This window comes from Rosa rugosa, chromosome 1, assembly GCF_958449725.1.
Source record: "Rosa rugosa chromosome 1, drRosRugo1.1, whole genome shotgun sequence".
In the NCBI taxonomy this organism is placed as follows: Eukaryota; Viridiplantae; Streptophyta; class Magnoliopsida; order Rosales; family Rosaceae; genus Rosa; species Rosa rugosa.
The window spans coordinates 3,277,615-3,296,794 of NC_084820.1; the positions used below are offsets into that span (position 1 = coordinate 3,277,615).

At 39.6% G+C, this 19,180-nt stretch overlaps 2 protein-coding genes and 1 long non-coding RNA gene across 4 annotated transcripts; 2 read left to right on the plus strand and 1 right to left on the minus strand.

The window, feature by feature from the left end:
- Positions 1-7,924: 7,924 nt before the first annotated feature.
- LOC133710791 (GTP-binding nuclear protein Ran-3-like) lies at positions 7,925-10,266 on the minus strand. The gene is made up of 8 exons (XM_062136924.1): positions 10,133-10,266; positions 9,939-10,008; positions 9,512-9,568; positions 9,267-9,384; positions 8,770-8,859; positions 8,494-8,673; positions 8,333-8,410; positions 7,925-8,186 (listed from the first exon to the last, which is right to left on the minus strand). The coding sequence occupies exons 1-8, from the start codon at positions 10,133-10,135 to the stop codon at positions 8,117-8,119; spliced, it is 666 nt and encodes a 221-aa protein (XP_061992908.1). The 5' UTR covers positions 10,136-10,266; the 3' UTR covers positions 7,925-8,116.
- Positions 10,267-13,500: 3,234 nt separating this feature from the next.
- On the plus strand, positions 13,501-15,435 carry LOC133710803 (uncharacterized). Of its 2 annotated transcripts, none has more exons than XM_062136933.1 (4): positions 13,501-13,659; positions 13,759-13,844; positions 13,933-14,067; positions 15,127-15,435. In XM_062136933.1, exons 1-4 carry the CDS (start codon positions 13,622-13,624, stop codon positions 15,165-15,167), a joined length of 300 nt encoding a protein of 99 aa, XP_061992917.1. In that variant the 5' UTR covers positions 13,501-13,621; the 3' UTR covers positions 15,168-15,435. The 2 variants fall into 2 exon arrangements, with proteins under 2 accessions (XP_061992917.1, XP_061992920.1); XM_062136936.1 differs by having other exon boundaries at positions 13,933-14,023; positions 15,137-15,435.
- Positions 15,436-17,942: 2,507 nt separating this feature from the next.
- Positions 17,943-18,882, plus strand: LOC133741323 (uncharacterized). Its single transcript, XR_009861807.1, has 2 exons — positions 17,943-18,253; positions 18,348-18,882. It is a non-coding gene; the product is annotated as an uncharacterized LOC133741323 (long non-coding RNA).
- Positions 18,883-19,180: the final 298 nt, after the last annotated feature.

A 19,180-nucleotide genomic window follows, 5' to 3' on the forward strand; every position in this document is an offset into this window, starting at 1 on the left:
TGAGATCGAGGCACGTGGTTTTGCATGGCACGATGAAATTTTTATTTTCACCAAGTACAGATTAGGAATATGTTGGAGGAATGTTTACTGTCAATCATGTGACACCTCAAGTAAAAAACTCTAGTATATTAGCTTAGACTATTCCTTTCATTTCATATAATTGTATCACTTTACTAGTTAATCCTTCTTGGCCATAATTGGGTATAATACTATATAAAATATGTTACATTGATTATAGTTTCTTTGTTTCAATGATCAAGTGAAAAAAAAAAAAAAACATCCGTTGAATTTGTTCAGAAGAACCCCAAACAGTAATAAAAGGGGAATCACAATGGTTACAAATATTTCCATCACCAGCTTTTGCAGGATTCTCACAAGAATAGAGAACATTGCTACTCATTACAACTGCAAGGGCAAGTCATTCCAAAGATATGAAACTATCATCACAATGCTTTTGAAATTCTTAAAAGTAAATACCCATGAACACATCTAAGATATTATAGTTAAATTAGCTTTAAGGTCCTTCACATATATCTGTATTATATTAAAAAATTAACGTTACATTCGCCCAATTACACACTTAAAGTAAATTGTTCAACTTACAATTCAAATTAGAGTTCGATAACGGATAACGGAAACAATGCAATCCCAAATTGCATAATCAGTTGGGATTGCACTGTAGAACAATTAGTTGTGAAGTAAACACAAGTTAGAGTCCACAGTTTATTCAATCCCAAATTGGCCTTTCGGCAAATGGCCCCCTCATCTTAGAAAAGGGTAACTTAATCTCATTAGCTATCTAAGCAAACAATATTTAATGAGGACTAAAGTCATTGCCCTTTCTAAGTGTCTAAGTGACTTGAAATTGAAAGGAATGTTAAAGCATATGTGGAAATCCAGACAGACCATCGTATCAAACCCAATTAATTAAGCAAAGACAGAGGGGTAGGGGAGGTGAAATAAGCCACTGTGATTATCAATGGTGGCATTAAATTCAGGTTTGGCTATATTATAGCAGAACAGTAGGAGGAGGAACTAGAGGAGGAGGGAGGAGCTACAAACAGATGCATATACATATAGCCATAGACAGTGACAGTTGCTTGGTACCCTCCCCTATTCATGCCAGTCCCGTTACGCGTAAGCACATGCTGGCATTGCAGTACATGTCCTGCTCTGTTCCAAGTTTACATGAAAATGAGGTACTGTGTATACTGTATAGTTACTTCTGGTGCAGGCACCTTAGCCTGACCTAATGCTACAATGAATGACATGAATTCCTTCCTCCCTCCAAGTCTGATCATCATCATCATTCATGCCCCTCCTTGCCCCACCATGGAAATATACTTATGAGTATGAAGCAGATGAGGCCTAGCTAGCTTGCTTTGGCAGTTTAGCTTCTCTCTACTTAAATACTTATGCTCCCCTCCCTCCCTTCATCTATTTGAATTTCGTATCTACTCATATGATGGGCCAGTTGACGATGAGTCGCAATCCTCATTCACTGTTGCACTCAAATATATTAGCTAGCCAAGACTAACATAGACATACAAGTAGGTAAGAGCAACTTCACCCGTAGTCAAGAAATGTCAATGGGTCGACCAGTCAAGAAACTGTTCACTGCCACCGGACATGGATTTCCACCCGTTCTGTTTCTTGACCAGTTAGATTTACTGTTCATTGAAAAAAAAAATTATTGGAAAATTGAAATAGATTTGATGTAAATAGATGGTAATAATTGAGATTTATGGATAATTAATGTCAGAATTGTGATTGCTATAGCTTTTTGGAATGGGAACGACGCTAGGAAGAGAACTATAGGAAGAGGAGGAAGAACAACTTTGTGTAACTATGAAATATAATTTTTTGGGTGTGAGAGGTAAAATAAATGATAGGTATTTATAGGAAAAATTATAGAATTTTTTTAGTTACCGTTTGTTACTGTTACATTAATATTCCTACATATTAATTACAAGCCGTTGGATCCTCACATTAATTGAAACCAACGGTTCAGATTAATTGACCGTTGGATTCAATTTTCTAAACTAGCCAACGGCTAGCTTCCACATGTAGCACCACTGACCATTCAATTCTGGAACACGCTGCCATCACGCGCCTGACTTTTTGCCGCTACACGCCAAGAATCTGTAGAAGACGCGCATTGCTTCTCGCGTCCCTTCTCTCCACCGATCACGCCAACGTCACCCACGTTGCCATTGTGCCGAGCTGGCAGCCGACCAAGAAATGTCAAGTTTTCAGTCAAGCAGCTGCCCTTTTTCTTCGCCTGGGATGCCAGAAGCCATGATTCAGCCAGTCAAACTTCAACCGGTGGAAGCCATTTTTTCTGAAATGGAGGTCACCACCTCACCTTGCCCAGCTGGAGACCGGTCAAGAGGGCACCGGTGGAGTTGCTCTAAATGCATCTACACAATACTCAAATACATGCACAACAGAAGAGTGATGAAGAGGATTCTTTTTGACACATCTCATCAAACACTTGTTATCCTACCCTTTAGGCCTCGTTTGTTTCGCAGATTTAAGGACTTGGGAAAGGAAAATTATTCCTTTCCTTTGTTTGGTAACCACAAAGTCCGGAAATGCTTTCCTCACATAGGGGAAAGTTGGGGGTAAACTCATTCCACTCAAACTTCATGGGATTGAGTTTCCATTCTCATTTCCCAGCATTAATTGCAATAATTTTGGACAATAATAGGCCAGCATTAATTGCTTGAGTACCCTTGGTAGTGTTGAAAATTCATTCTAGGTTGTTTTTATTTTAAAATAGAAGGGTATTATTGAAACATTGATATATTTTTACTTTCCTTTCCTGCACCAACCAAACATCGGAAGGGAAATCAAATGGTCTTTCCTGGATGCTTTCCCTGCTTTACCAAACACAGGAAATGAAATCTGACATGAACTTTTTTTTTTTTTTTTTTTTTTTTTGACTTTGTCAAGGGGAACCCAAAGGCTTCCTAGGCCCAAGATAAACCCCTTCGGGGGGAACCCAAAGGCTTCCTAGGCCTAAGATAAACCCCTTCGGCGCATGTGAAATGCTCCAACTGTGCATTGCAGCACAGTGCCTAGCCACTTTGACAGCTTCGGGATTCGAACCTAGGTTGGGGAGCATACCCAACTAGGCAAGAACCACTAGGCCACTTGCAGTGGTAATCTGACAGGAACTTTAGTTTCCCTTCCCCACGGGAAAGACAAGGGAATTGATTTCCATTCCGTGAAGCAAACGAGGCCTTAAAGATCATGAGGGTTATGATGGGGTTTCATTTATAATGCACACAAATTAATGTATTAATGGAGTATATATACGTACGTATCGAACATGCTGATATGATGGGGTTTCAATTATTATGTACACAAATTAAATGTATTACATATATATCGAACATGCTGATATTTCTCGAGTTTAGCCATTTGAAATGTCTAGACCAATATAAAGTTTACCAAAGGCCTTGACAGTGTATAATTCTTTAGGAGCCAATACATGATTTTCACTTTTCCAATGTCGGATTACTAAAGTTTTAATCGAAGTCACTCTTTTATCAACTCTTGTAAAAAAATGGGAAAATCGTCCAAACAGTGTCTGAACTTTTCCAGACTATTAATTTTCATACCTATACTTTGAAAAACATCAAAATGGTACCTGACGATTTAAGCCCGACCCAATATTCATACCTAGGAACAGTAAAACCGTTAACTCCGTTAAATTTTCAGGGGTAAAACTGGTACTTCTGAAACAAAAACAAATAAAAAAATTTGGAGTTCTTCGTACCTATACCATACGAAGAACAACCCCATACGAAGAACAACTTTGTTTGTTCTCATACCAGTACCGGAAAAGTATGCCAATAACTACCATGCCTAATACGAGATTCAAATACCAATATCAAAATGGTATACAAGATCCAAATACTCGTATACCCGTATCCAGAAGAACTCAGGAAGATCGGTGTACAATGCCAGACCACCGCCAACAGCCACTGTCATGATTCCAAGAATGTGCAACAGCCATGCTCAGACCCATACTTGATCGGAACCCGACCTTCATCTACATCGACGACCTGAATTCGGAAACGTCCTCCGACATCCCAAAACCTGACTTAGGGTCCCACATCAAGGCTGACCAGCAGATTTCCCAAACTACGACGTCCCATTTCGACAGAGATCGGAATTGCTTTGCCATTCCATTTCCGACAGAGATCGAACCCAGACTTGACCCAAAGTGGAATTACCGAAATTTCAGATTCCCTTGCTATTAGGCTCATCGGATTCCGACCTAAAGCATCAAAATTTTCTTGTGCATCCACCCGAATAATCTCCATGATTCCAATTATCCGGTGAACTAGGCTTAAAACCGAGCAAACAATTGCAAACCAAACCATTTTTGCTGTTACAGCTACCAAAATTTCCTCATGCATCTACCTAATCACGACTTTTCTTTCCTTCTTCTCTGTTCTCTTCTCCCAAACCCATCAAAAAAAAGAAAAATTGAAATTGATTTTAGCTGCAAATAATTGAATTTGATTTTTTGGATTGTGGGTATTGGGATTTTTGATTGAAATCGAAGCAGAGAAGATGCTGGAGAAGATCGGGTTGCTGGTGAAGCCATGATTGAAATCGAAGCGGAGAAGATGCTGGAGAAGATCGGGTTGCCGGCGAAGCCATGATTGAAATCGAAGCAGAGAAGATGCTGGAGAAGATCAGGTTGCCGGCGAAGCCATCACTGAGAGGGAATAATTGGGTGGTTGACGCCTCACACTGTGGATTTGATCTGTAATACCAAATTCCGACATATCTTCTAGTACCAGAGCTTCCATTAGGAGTAAAGAACTCGAGTTCAATTTTTTCTCCTGATAGAACTTGTAATTTTGCTTCAACGCATCCACCACCTACACAACCAACGCCGGAGCTGAAGGAGTAAATGCCAAACTCTTCCAATTCTTCCGCCCATCAGTGGCCCATCCAAACCCAGCTCCGAAACCGAGTTGCAGAATCCCAGTCAACGCCCCGAAAAACACCATCAAAGACACGAACAAGAACATCCCAGCAACAAGAACAACCAATAAAAACACGATCTGGAAAGCAAGAGCAGTACCCAATATTGGCCAGAACGAAACCTTGACGGATTGGACAGCTGATATGAACTTGACCGGGCGGCCATAGAAGCCGTGGAAGACACTGTAGGTGATTGAGCCGAGAGCAAAGAGAGAGAGGACGAAGATGAAGAAGGTGAAAGTGAGAGCAAGGAGGTTGTTCTTCAACACCAAGACCCGTCTTCACATCTAGAATTGAAGGGGGAGATGGAGAAAAGAGCACTATTGTGAAGCGAATCAATCAATCAGAGAAAGAGAGAGAAAATAATTCGAAAGCAGCTGGAACAAGGGGGTCAACCCAAAAAAAAAAAAAAATCGGAAGTACCAATTTACCCCTAAAAATTTAACAGAGTTAACAGTTTTACTGTTCCTAGGTATGAATATTGGGTCGGGCTTAAATCGTCAGGTACCATTTTGATGTTTTTCAAAGTATAGATATGAAAATTAATAGTCTGGAAAAGTTCAGACACTGTTTGAGCGATTTTCCCTAAAAAAATTGTACAAATGGGTTGAGTTTTTTGTACTAGACATAAATAAAAATTGCAGAGGGCAATGATAGAATATACCTAGCTAGCAATAAAACAGAAAAAGAAAGACGGGATGGAGCCATTTCACCAAAAAAAAGCAAGACAGAGAAGTCATTGCTAGGAGAGCCCATTCATGGATAATAGCAATGGAAACAAACTTTTCGAAAAGATATGACTCATGTGAGGAAGAGGGCTTTATGCAGTTTGCAGCAGCAGCAGCTTCTTAGCTTTGGAATCGATATCACATTCGTTGTGGCCCTGCTAGTGCTACTAGTGCTGCTTCTGATAGCCCACATTGCCCAAAGCCAGACACATTGATATCACATATTATATGAAGCCAATCTACCCGACCACCTACCGACACCGAAAGCCACCCTCATTTCAAAATCGACGATTTACCAGCTCCAAAGGGCCACCCCTTCTTTACTTAGTCGTCAGGAATATATGTTATCTAGTGAGCTTCAATGACGTGAGGTTCTTGTGGAATTTGATCATAGATATAGGGAGATAGAGCCCCCTGAAGTTTTGGACAGTGTCGAGGTCATGATAGACAAGAGAGACATGCTGGCAAAGTTAGGCCAAGACGAGCAGCTTTCACATGCCCCTCTCCACAAGTGTTATATAGGGAGTCCCGGTTGGAATGATGTGGATGTCCCAATAGTACCCACAGTGGAAACCCATATAAGAGGGTCGGTTCTGTTTCGGTTTGCATAGTGCCCAGTGTTGCTTGGAACAGACATGGATAAGGACAAGTCCTTCTGCAATTGGGAAATCACACTAGGGTGAGACCGGGAAGCCACTGTTGTCGTTTCAATGAAGCACAGGCACGCGTACTATTCACTATGCTTGCTTGCGCCTTCAGCGTCTGAGACCCAGCAAGTGGCTTTTGTTTGGGTCCTTGTCTTTGTGCCTTTTGTGCCTTTGTGCTTGATGCTCCCAAAACCAACAGGATTCCAGAGGAAGAGTGCGTTTTCCTGGTTGGATTCATTAGGTTTGGTGATAAAGCAATTTACTAACTAGTATTGATAGAAGTCTCAAGTTTAATTTGAAAGAAAAAATGAAGTGAGTTCTCAATCATGCCATCGGACTATTAGGGTAGTCCAATCAGTAAATTACGCAACAACACAAGTACAACGTTCAATGCAACAAAAAGAGTATTAATATATGAGGTAATAATATTTTGAGGATTTTCAACGACACTTCTACGTTCTACCCTACCAAAACAATTTTCCTTAAAAAAACCAAAGGACATCTATGCATCTCCTTGGCCATGTGGACTTCACATGTTACGGTTATAATGATTATAGTACTGTCTAATACAGTTAACTGATGTTATCTTGTTCCCGATTCACAAATAGTACATAACACAATAACAACATCACTGGAGCACAAACCAAACACATTTACACCTTCCGAGTCCTAACTAACTCGTGACACGACGACAGACCTAAAAGTACTACCATACCAACTGCGCTTGTTATTGCAACATTAAAACAGTACTAGAAAAATCAACATCAATCATCACCTAAGCTCAGAAGATCCTGTTCCTGATCTGGGTCGGGTCATCAAGCATTCAGCAATTACAACCTCTGCAGATACAATCTTCCTCTTATCATGCTCAGCTTCAGCATTCTAATCAGTTTTGATGTTGCAGCGGGTTTCGCCTCACCTCCAGCAACACTGTTGTATTTCTACAATGGAGCAGACACAATCTTCGTCTTATCATGCTCAATGTTGACATTCTAATCAGTTGTGATGTCGCAGTGGGTTTCGCCTCACCTCCAGCAACACTGTTCTATTTCTAGTTTTCTACAATGGAGCAGATACAATCTTCATTTTATGATGCTCATCGTCTACATTTTAATCAGTGGTGAAGTCGCAGCAAGTTTTGCCTCACCTCCACCAACACTTCTATTTCTGCAATGGGGCAGATACAATCTTTGCTCAGGTCAACATTCTAATCAGTTGTGATTCATTTGTGATGTCACAGCGGGTTTCGCCTCACCTCTGCCAATTCATTTTTTGTGCAGGGAATGAGATCCCATTCCCACAAGCCCATCAGCTACATTTAGCAAAATGCAACTACTGCAATACCACCCAAGTAATATGCAATTGTTCAAAAGCCATTAAAGCAAGGCCCAGTGCACATCCAATTGCTCACAAACTCTTTAAGACCAATGGGCTCCAGTCCACACTAACCCAAGTACCCAACCGCAGCCCCGACCCATTAATGCAAATACAAAATTCTAAAAAGTTGAGCTTCCCAGCCAACTTGGAACTACTCATCTAGGATGCAGCAAATTTGAACAGGCTTTATAAAACAAGTAAAAGTAACATCTTAACTAAAACGATCCACTGTATTCAATACATAAATATTATGCTCAAAACCAAATCCAAATTCTGCCTCTATGGCTGAAATTTCCAGAAGGATCCCGAAAAGAAACAATGGGGATTGAATGAAGCAAAGCCTTTCTAACAAGGACCCTAGTCAAATGCATCATCATCGTCATCGGGAAGAGGTTGGGCAGCTGCAGCTACAAGCTCAGCCTCGTGCCTGAAAGAACATCAACAAACTCCAAGGTGAGATGATATACTTCTATACCAAATTTTCATTCTAATGTCATATAACTAATCTAGCTTCAAAATATCTTAATATAAGAGAAAATTAAATAGCAAGTTCACGAATGAATTGAGTCTTACTGTTGTTGAGTAGCCATGTCAATCTGGACTTCTGGGGGAGCAAGAGCTGGAGACTCGACGAAATGAAGATTGGTGTCACTGAAATAAAGGCAATACTAATATTAAGTATGAATGTCAAAACTTGTATACTAATAAAACAAAATGAGACTATACTTAATTACCCTGCAAGCTTCCTGGCCAGGTAGAGGAAAGGTTTCTCGAAATTGTAGTTGCTCTTTGCAGATATCTCATAGTACTGCAGGTTCTTCTTCCTATGAAAGGTCACCTGCTTAGCTTTAACCTGCCTGTTCTTCACATCAACCTTGTTTCCACAGAGAACAATGGGTATGTTCTCACAAACCCTGATATTTTAAAAGACAAATGTAACAATTTGTCAAGAAGTGGTTAAAGAAAACAATAAAAACAAGAATTTCAATCCTTTGATTCAAGAAACTCACCTGCAAAGATCACGGTGCCATGTAGGAACATTCTTGTATGTCAATCTTGCAGTAACATCAAACATAATAATTGCACATTGCCCATGGATGCTGCAAAATTATATAGAAAGGTTAGAGGAAAAAGTTTTAAACCACAAGAATTACAGCCCTTAGTACAAAATAACAATAAAACCAAATCATGACCGTTAAAAGAGACAGAGCAAGATACCATAGAGACAAAGAAGTAGTAATGGTACCTAAGTTCTGTTCAAAGAAGATGAAAAAGCCATGTAATCACATCTTCCCTAATAGTTTACTTTTTTGTTTTTATATGTATTCATTGCGCATTCTGTCACTCAAATCAGACACATATAGTCCCTCGATTGTTTTCAAATTGTCAATAATCAAAATAACAAGTAAAAAGCAAAAGGTTTTAAAAGACAGCATATATAGAAAAATATCATACTCAAGTCAATTGAATGCTCCTATGTGAAATATCAACAACCAGCGTCACTTACTAGTAACCATCTCTAAGACCACCAAATTTCTCTTGGCCAGCAGTATCCCAGCAGTAAAAGCGGATCTTTCCACAATTTGTGAAGAAGTCTAGAGGATGAACCTCCACACCAATAGTTGCTGTTTTCAAATGAAAAAAGAAAACAAATGTCAATAAAAAAAACCCGAAGTTCAACATTGGAGACAACTGTCACCAAAGAACCCTAATTTTCAAAATTCAGAACAAGGCGTCGACAAAGACTCTTACGTTCATATTTCTTCTCAAATTCTCCGGTAAGATGTCTCTTCACGAAAGTGGTCTTTCCTGTACAATGCAACACCATTCAGCCCCAATGCATACATAATTATTCTAGCTCCAGAAATTCACCCCTAAGCCAAAATTAACCGGCTAGAGTAACATACAAATACACTCCGGATTCATTTCAGGGGAAAAAAACTCATGAACATCATTACACCTTAAAAAATAAAAAAATCTTTTTACAAATAAATAGTCTTTTAACATGGGAGCACCACAGTAAAAATCACTGATAAAAAAAACAGTCTCGCCTGTTATTATTAATAACGTAAATCAAATCGATCAAACCTTAAATCCTATCAGAACAAAATTCTAAAGATCTAATATTTACACAAAAAACGAGAGCAGTAACAAATTAGGGATCGATCGGAGAATTTACCGGTGCCTCCGTCGCCAACGATGACGAGCTTGAAGCTCGGATAATCCACAGTCTGTTGGTTCGGCAAAGCCTACACAACAAAATCGAAATCATTAGAATCCAATCGATCAAGACTAAACCCTAAACCAAAAAAAAATTGATGCGGAGCTAAAACCCTAAGAGAGAGAGAGAGAGGATCAGTGAGAGAGACTTACCATTGGATTGGTGACGGCGGCGAGATGAGAGAGAGCGGAGGAGGAAGAAGAAGACGGCGATGGGGTTTAGAAGTAGGTAGAGAGCGAGGGGAGTACTTATATGGCTATGAGGGGGGGGGCGCGTGGCTTTAAATTGACGCGACTATCTCGGCCATCTGATTTGAGGGTGTTCTAGAACCACCGTTTTGTTTAATTAGGAAAGGGAAAAAATAAAAAGCCGCTGGGTGGGGAGAGTGGAAAGAAGGGTGTTGAGAGATATTTAACCTTATTTTGAATTTTTGAATTTTGAATCCCTAATCCCAAAGCTTTTTTTTTTGGAATAGCTTTATATTGGGAATTTTTGAATTTGGTGATGCTTTTTTTAATTTTTTAATTTAGAATGCAAAGATTTTTTTTTTTTTTTCAATTATGAAAAGACATAAATTATTATTATAAATGCCGTGTCAATTCAATTTTGATCTGAAATGGAGAAGTGGAGTTTTTTTATCGGAGTTCTACCATCAACGTATGTAGAACGCAGAACCGTAAATATCATCTAAAAAATCTTACGAAATATGGCGTTAGTGGAGTCACACTCTCGATATCTGATGGCGGTGGTGGAGCCACCCTCTCCATACTCGATGGCGCGAAATTCAAAAGCAGAATGAAGAAATTTTTCAGAGATTAGTGTTCGCCAATTTAGGTTGATTGCTTTTAACATTTGTTTTTCAAGCGTTTTATTTTTTGTCCCAATATGCTATACCATTAAAGGTGCTTCAAATCGGCTTTTTATTGCTCACGTAAAGGTTTCTTTATGGGTTATGTAGGACATGGTGCATGTTTTACGTAAAATATTTGCTTAGTGAGTATTTTTTTGAATAATTTATAGGGAAAATTTTGGTAATTGAACCTGAACTATGGACCACTACGAATTTCAGTACATAAAATTCTAAAACATAAACTTTGGTACATCAAATTAGAAGCCCGACCCAATATACATACACGACGTCAATGACGTCGTTAGTTTGTCATATTTTGAGGGGTAAAACGGTCTCTCTGTCTCTCTCTTCCCCTTCCTCACTTTACTTTGTCATTTTGCCTCTTAAATCCCAAGCCCCTCTGCTCATAACCACCGCCGCCGTCACCGACGCCTCTGCCCCTAACCTCACCACCTGTCTCGACCACACCGACTTTGGCCTCTTCTTCCTGACCTGGTCTCGCCCCTTTCTCGTCCTCCCTCTGTCTCCTCTATCCTTCTCTCTCTCTCCTCTCTTCATAACTCGATCGGCAGGCCCTCCCCTCTCTATTCGGATCGATTCCCACCAAAACAAACATGGTTCTCTTTCCCGAGACGAATCTAGACAACACAATGGGACTCTCACCAATAACTTATCCATAACCAACAATCAATTTCATTCAATATCCCATTCAACACTACTCGAACAATTTCTCAAGCCAGACACAAAACAAGAAACAATTCCTTCTAGAACTTTGAATTTACCTTCAACAAGTCAGATTTGCAGTCTGGGTTTGGACTCCCTCGCAACAGCTTTCTAAAAAACTAGAAGGAGAACTCGGTGATGAACTGGTGTCTAAGCCTCACTGTGCACAACCTAGAAATCTTCGAAGTTTAACTTCCACTCAAGGTCAGGCCTCGTCCAGGGAATCAGTCGAACCAGAAACTAAGCCCAGACGCGTCGGAGAAGTTGCCAACGTAGAAACAGCATCGAACCCGAGCTAACCCAGAAACCAAGTCGACAAAACTCCATCAATTTTGAAAACCAATTAGCCTAACACGTAGAGAATGGCATGAAGATGAGTTTCCATACCAGATGCAACCTAATCTGCCGCCAGAAATTGCAGAGGTTGCCGGTGAAGGTTCGGGCTCCTCGTCGTCGGGTTTCCTTTTCCGTTCAATGCATGGACGATCCAAGGATAGTAGGCTATTGGCGACGGCGAGACGAAGAAGATGGTGGTCGTCCATCGTCTATTGGTGGTCGGATGGTAGCGCGCCGGCCGGGTTGGGTCGCGGAGGCGTCTCGAGTCACAGGCTTACGGCCATGGAGGGTGAGAAAAGAAGGAGGGCTTGAATTGAGGCCGGGCTGGACTCAGTGAGAGCCTGGGCACAGTGAAGATCGACCCTCGAGGCGGCTGAAGCGGTTGTGGATGTTGAGGTGAGGGGTTGTAATCGGAGGTGGTGAAAGGCGGTGCAGAAGCGTGGTTATCGATGACAACAAAAAGAAGAAGGAAAAGAGATCCCAGAGTTGCAGAGCCATTTCGAGAGAGAGAGAGAGAGAGAGAGAGAGAGAGAGAGAGAGAGAGAGAGAGAGAGAGAGAGAGAGAGAGAGAGAGAGAGAGAGAGAGAGAGAGAGAGAGAGAGAGAGAGGAAACCATTGACAAATGAAAAATCTATTTTGCCCTTCATTATATGTGTAATGGCACGACGTCTGACGGAGTCATTGACGTCGTGTACGTATATTGGGTTGAGCTTCATATTTGATGTACCAAAGTTTATGTTTTGGAAATTTATGTACTGAAATTCGTAATGGGCCTTACTTTGAATACTATTCATGATTTTTTCCCTAATTTATAATTTTCTAATAAAAATAACAATGAATGAGGAACTTCAAATAATCCAACAACAAAAGTTATTAGACTATTATCACTCCCTATTAAAAGGACGACTTGAACCACCTAATATGACATAACCCACCGTTAAAAGGCTAACTTGAACCACCTTTCAATAATAATTTTAGTTGAATAATATGATAATATTAATATTATCGAACAATATGATGAACATTGTGTTGGAGAGTTGAGGGTAGAGCTTTATCAAATTGATTGCTCTCATCTAGCCAATATTGTGGTTGCCCTGATGGTGGGGATTTCAAGACCCCCTCAAAATCGTGTTTTTAAAATGAGTGGACAATAAGATGAAGCTATCAAAAATTTTATTGGTAGTTCCGATGAAGGGTTGAGACCCCTCAAAATAGTGTTCACATGGTCACAATTGTTTAGTCATCCACCATTGAGTTTATTTTCAAGGGTAGAGATTAGATCACTTTAAAATCATTTATTTAATCACAATATTTAATATTAAATCTAAGCGTGAATGATCATAAATTTCTTGATCACCGGTGAGCATATAAACACTATTGAGTTTAGATGACTTCTTATAAAAAAATGGTCACAAAAATATGAACGACGTTTCAAAAGTACAAACCTCCAGTCCACTTCAAAAAGCATGATTCGAAGCCTTTTAAAAAAAAAAAAACATGATTCGAAGTTCTTATTTTTTTTTAAAAAAAATATTTTAAAATTTACACTTTAAGGTGGATCTAAATTAAAAGAAAAAAGAAAAAGAAAAAGAGTGTCCGTATAAAATAGAAAAAGAGAAAAACAGTGGGCGCATAAACCCGGGAGTAGAGAGACCATAGATGACCCGATTCTGGTTTTGAAGCGAAGAACAGAACCCACTGCAAACCCAAACCCTCTTCAGATCTCAAAGCCATGGCCACCTGGCCCTCCTCATCCGATCCTTCTAATCAGTAAGTCCTCCGAAAACAACATCATGTATTCATTGAAACTTATTAGCCATATCAATAATATTGATTATGAATTTGTTGCATGCATGAATCTATTGAAAGGGAAGCTGTTGCAATAAGGAAGAGAAACAAGTCTGATCAAATTAAGTTCTTGATTCCTCTCATCTACGCCCCTGTTCTTCCCCTCAGTAAGTTTCGCAATTCTGCTCAGCTTTTGCGATTCAATTTGTGATCTTGGTCGTGTTTAACATCTGGGTTTTTGTTTTTCTTGGTCAGTTCGACTCACACTGCGGAAGAATCCGGTTGTGCGGGACCGCTTGTTTACTGCTGTGTTGGTTGGAGCATTTGCTCATGGCTCTTATTTGGTGTATCCTTTTATTGATATCGAATTCCGTTATGATTGTTACTCTGGTATATGCTGCTGCTAAGAAATTACTATGCTTTAAGAAATTAAGAATACACAAGTATTGATCTTTGCATTGGAATGGTTGAGGATGTTAATTGAGAAATTGGAAGTTTGGAACTAAGTGTTTATAGATTTTAGTATTCTGATGTCTTAAGGTGTTTGTTTTCGCTTTTCCATAAGCAATTTTGGATTGTTACGGCATGCATTTGCATTTTGCAATGACTGGCTATAGACTAAGAATTGTAACTGAACTTAGGGAAAGGCACAACTACATGGTTTTAAATCTCTAAGAGTTTATTTCAAAAAAAAAAAAAAAAAATCTCTAAGAGTGTATGTGAATGTTAGCACAGAGAGTTTACGACGTTTGTGAGGAAAACAGCATGATAAAGCACATTTCTTTGTATAGTTGAAGTCCCTTATGTAAATGTGTTCATCTGTGTTACCAATGAGCACTATCTACCAGGTAAGTTCTGGTGGTAGTTCGTAGGAAAAAGGAGGATAGATCTTTAAGAGTGTCTGTAGACATCTGCATAGACAGTTTACAATGATTGAGAGCAAAAGATGAATAGATCTTTGTATAGTTGTGTGAAGTTTCAATTGCTTTCTGTATTTTGTCCCAGTTGTTCATTGTTTATCAGGTATCTTCTGATGGTATTTCATAGGAGGAAGAAGGTGGTAGGATAGTTTGTTTTCGAAAATTTATTTGAATCACAAGCTCAAATTTGTATTGGTGATATGGTAATGGATTTGAGATTTTGGAATAGGTTACTGTCTAGCTCAGTTAAATAGATAATAGAGTGCCTCATTTTTTCTTTTGTGCATGAAGTAAAAGTTCGTCACTGCATCTTCATGTGGTTCCTAGGGAGAATTGGCATTCTGTTGTTCTGAAGTAGTCATTTGCATTTTACCATGTTTAAGCAAAAATTCTCTCTCAAAATGATACAGTATCAGAGTTATGTTGATGTAAATTTCTACTCAAGAATCTTTCACTGTTGTTAACTTTTTGCAACTCTCTCTCCTGTCTTTTATTTTCTTGTCGGTATTCTCATGTTGACCCTTAACAGACTTGTTCAGGACGGATCTTTATGATATCGAGAGCAAGTAAATTTGCAGAGCATAGTTTGAGATACGAGGTAGTTTACATCTCTTCAACAACTTTGAATTGGTTTGCTGATTCTTTGCAGCTCAATGCTTCAATGGCTCCCATAGTATGTTAAGGCAATTTTGATACTGTCTCCGGATCATTTGCAGATTGTATCCAGTTATTATTATGTATTTACAAGTACATTTCTTTTCCTTTTCACCGGCTCTCAACAAGTTTTCAAGACTGTTTTACTGATTACAATAAACACACATTGAGACTGTTCTGTTAAGCTTTCTCGTGTTGTTAGTTGTGGATGTTGATATACGGTAGGGGACTTTGCGGTTTGCCTTAGCATACTATTACTATTTGGAATTGATAGCAATCTAATCGATGTGTCCTACATTTGGATGGCTAGCAAGAATTTGTTCGACCTAAAATCTGTTGGAACAGTCTTCCTTCAAAAGAGTTTGGCTCTGATTCCTCACATCTGTCCCTAATTTTAGAACATTCCGACTCCAAATATCTGGTTAGGGTTATTCGTAGCCGTCGCAAGCTGTCATTATCATCAAGTCATGGACATTTCATGAGCTACATGCATTCAGCAGGATAGTTGTGATTCACAGAGGCATATTCCGATATGGTATACTTTGTAAGATTCAGTATCTTAACCAAGATCCAATTATTCTGTATCCAACTTGACTTTTAATCCCAACATCAAATCTTGACTTTATCCTTTCCTTTGGGAACCAATTTCTCTTCCTTGGCTGTCCCAAATGCAGTAAATGAAACACTTTCCTTTTCCAATGCCCAGATTCTGGGAAACAAACATGGCCTAAAGTTAGCATAGGTCACTTGCCCACTGATTAGAGATTAATATAACTAATTAGGTCTCATTCTTCATCATCCTTATAGAGACATGAACAGATCGGACAGGCGAATAAACCAATGGAAATTGCTGATCCGATTCAATTTGGACGCAAAGGATAGAGATTTATAGAATATACAAGTCAATAATTACATTCTTAATAAGCTAAATCACACAATAAATTCAATATAAAACTAAAAAAGTAAAATACATTTATGCCATCACCATCTTTTAACATTTTCAACCCCTAAATCTACTTCATAAAAAAACGAAAAATAGATGATCTGGGGCTCTCGGACGATCTAAAACCCAAGCCTTGTTCTCGCCGGCTCAGAGATCGGACCGGTTCTTGAAATCGGAGGCGAGTCTGGTGGCGATCGATGAGTGGTACATGGCGTCGTGAAACGTCTCCGTTTCGATGGTCTTGAGCCGGAGCTGCTTGGCCTTCTCCTCCGTGAAGCAGCCCGGCGCGAACCGAGATCGCCGCTGGTTGGACTCCGGTCCGTCCTCGGCCGGCTCGGAGGAGGATTTGGAGTTGTTGGAGTCAATGTAGTCCGGTTCGGCGGACCAGCCGAAGAGAGGGCTCCACCACTTGGAGGTGCGGGCCTGCTCGGGCTTCCGGTTCGCGGCGGCGCAAGGGGCGGTGAGGGCTGGCCGGAAGTGGATGAGATTGGTGGACATTTTTAGAGAGAGAGAGAGAAAGAGAGGAGAGCTTTTTCAAAAGTAAAGATGGACAACGTAAAGAGTATTGTGCCAGTTTGCAGGTTGCGAATTTAAAGGGGAACTGTGGGAGAAACGGATAAGGACCGACACGTGGTCGTTTATTAAACAAGTTGAGGCCCGTGTGTGGGGGGACCCACGTTCGGCTTTTGAAGGAACTTTCACCGGCTATTCCGGTCTCCGTTTAGATTTGGTCTCCGATGCCTCCGACGGGGAATGGACCATAATAGCCTCGCTAAAATTAACGTTTCGTTTTTTTAGTGTTGCATTTTTTAGGCGGCTAGTTAAAGATTAATTTATCGACGCATGTGAAATGCTTCAACTGTGCATTGCAGTACAATACAGTGCAAGACCACTTTGACAGCTTTCGTGAATCAAACGCGGGTAGGGAAATACCTAACCAGTACACTTGAACAACTAGGCCACTTACAATAATTTTTATCGTTGCATCTTGAGTTCTTGGCTCCCTTATTGTTATAGCAAATTCACATTCTAGGATTCTGGTTTTGTATATCATGCAACTCCTCTTGATAATTGTTGTGTGGAAGCCTGTTGTTTGATCAAATACCTATTTAGATTTAGACACATCATACATGTCAATATTTTCATTCATTTTATGAATAAGTCTTTCAATTGCTCGAGCATACTAGCCTTCCTCCACACATGTTCTGCATTTTCAGAAAATAAAAAAGAAAAGATAATGAAAAAAACGGTTATTGCAGAGAGAAGTAAGTGGGAGAGAAAATTGGGTAGTGGGACTTATTTTGTTTATTTTTGTTAATAAAAATATAATTTGTAATTGTCATAATGACCTTTATGATTTAATTAATTCTCAAAGTTTTTTAATCCTTTAGGATCATTTCTATTAAAATTTTTAATTTTGGCTAACAAAACCTATTCTCTTAATAGTATAGATAACTCATGCATACCTAAATATATTCGAGCATGTACCATTGGATCACTCCTCAATTGCACAATATGAAATTCTTACAATTTTATCCGACGCATGTAGCAGGCCATCATTGAATATATGCAAGAGTACGTCGTCAAGCTACTCAGTCCAAAGTTCCAAACAGCATATGGTAAATGATACCTTCTTCAACCCAACTTAGAGAGCAAGAAATGAAAATATCCCATGCACATGCAAATGCCAGAACGAATGACTTGTCGTCAACGATCATGAAAACCGAAAATTGGAGCTTCCCCGAAAATTTGGTCTCGTTTGCTGGACTTATTCCCCCGACTGACCTTTCAAAGTAGGGAAGAAAGAGGCCAAAGTATGATTCAAATTGGTACAAAACAGTGTAGCATCGTTGATATATAAGGAGGAAGATTCCCAGATGCTCTCTGTCGTCTCTGTCCTTCATTTGAATCGTCCGTTTGTCTCGGCCTAAAACGCAAAAAGTCGATCGCATTCCTATCAGTCTATTCAAACCCTAAAGATTCAGAACGACCTCGGCCCTTGCTTTTCCTGTAGGCGAATACGACACGCGCCCACGTTTTAGTTCTGGTTCAGCTGGCGGTAAGTTTTCAATCTCTTGGTGTTAGTTTTGGAGCTGTAAAAGTAATCTGGCACATAATACAAACTTACTAATCACTGTCGATGGCCGGTGTAGAAACTTGACAATTTTGAACGATGCTAAATGAGTAATTGGCACAATTCTCTCAGCCACCCAACTTGGAAGCTGCGAACAACGTTGCTTCATTTTCGACTTTTAGTGCAAAGTGGGATGTACGCCGAGACTTGACTGTAAGGGGTTTCTGAGAAAATTGGGTGTGTTGAGCTTATTGATGGGTGTATGCGTTGGATGGGACTTTAGAAGGCCGAAAATAGCAGAAGGTGGCCCAAGTAGGCCTGCAATAGCAAAGAGAAGTGCATAACTAAATTGCCTGTGGAAATATGGAATAGGTTGAGGCCCTAATAGAGAGGGTGTACATTACCGAAAGTCTTACCTGACGGCCCAACTCGTCTAAACCAAAGCAAGGCCCATTACTTCACCCATCAACCTTTGAAGCCCATCATCAGGGTCATGTGTGGTCTCAAAGTTATTAGGTAAGAGGAAAACTTCCCCAATGTTCCACAAGAGAGCCTTATTTTTAATTAAATGAAGCAAAAGTTGAATAAAGTTGGGCTTCTAAGGCCATCTCCGATCATAGGTCTAAATCTACAATTTTCTCTTTGGACCAGCTTTGTGCCTATCAAGTAGTTGTTGCTCCATCATAGTTTTTTTTTTTATGGAAGTTGCTCCATCATAGTTTCTATTAGCTCATCACATAATGTATATCACGGTTGGCAAGACATACATAGCTACTGTTATCCAAATTTAAAAGATCTTTCTCTTTTTATAATAGTAAAACAAAGATTTATAGAAGATTAGTCCTAGTCTCGATCTCGAATAAAAGATGAGAATACCACATACATGTATCGAAAAATTGCTATATACGAACC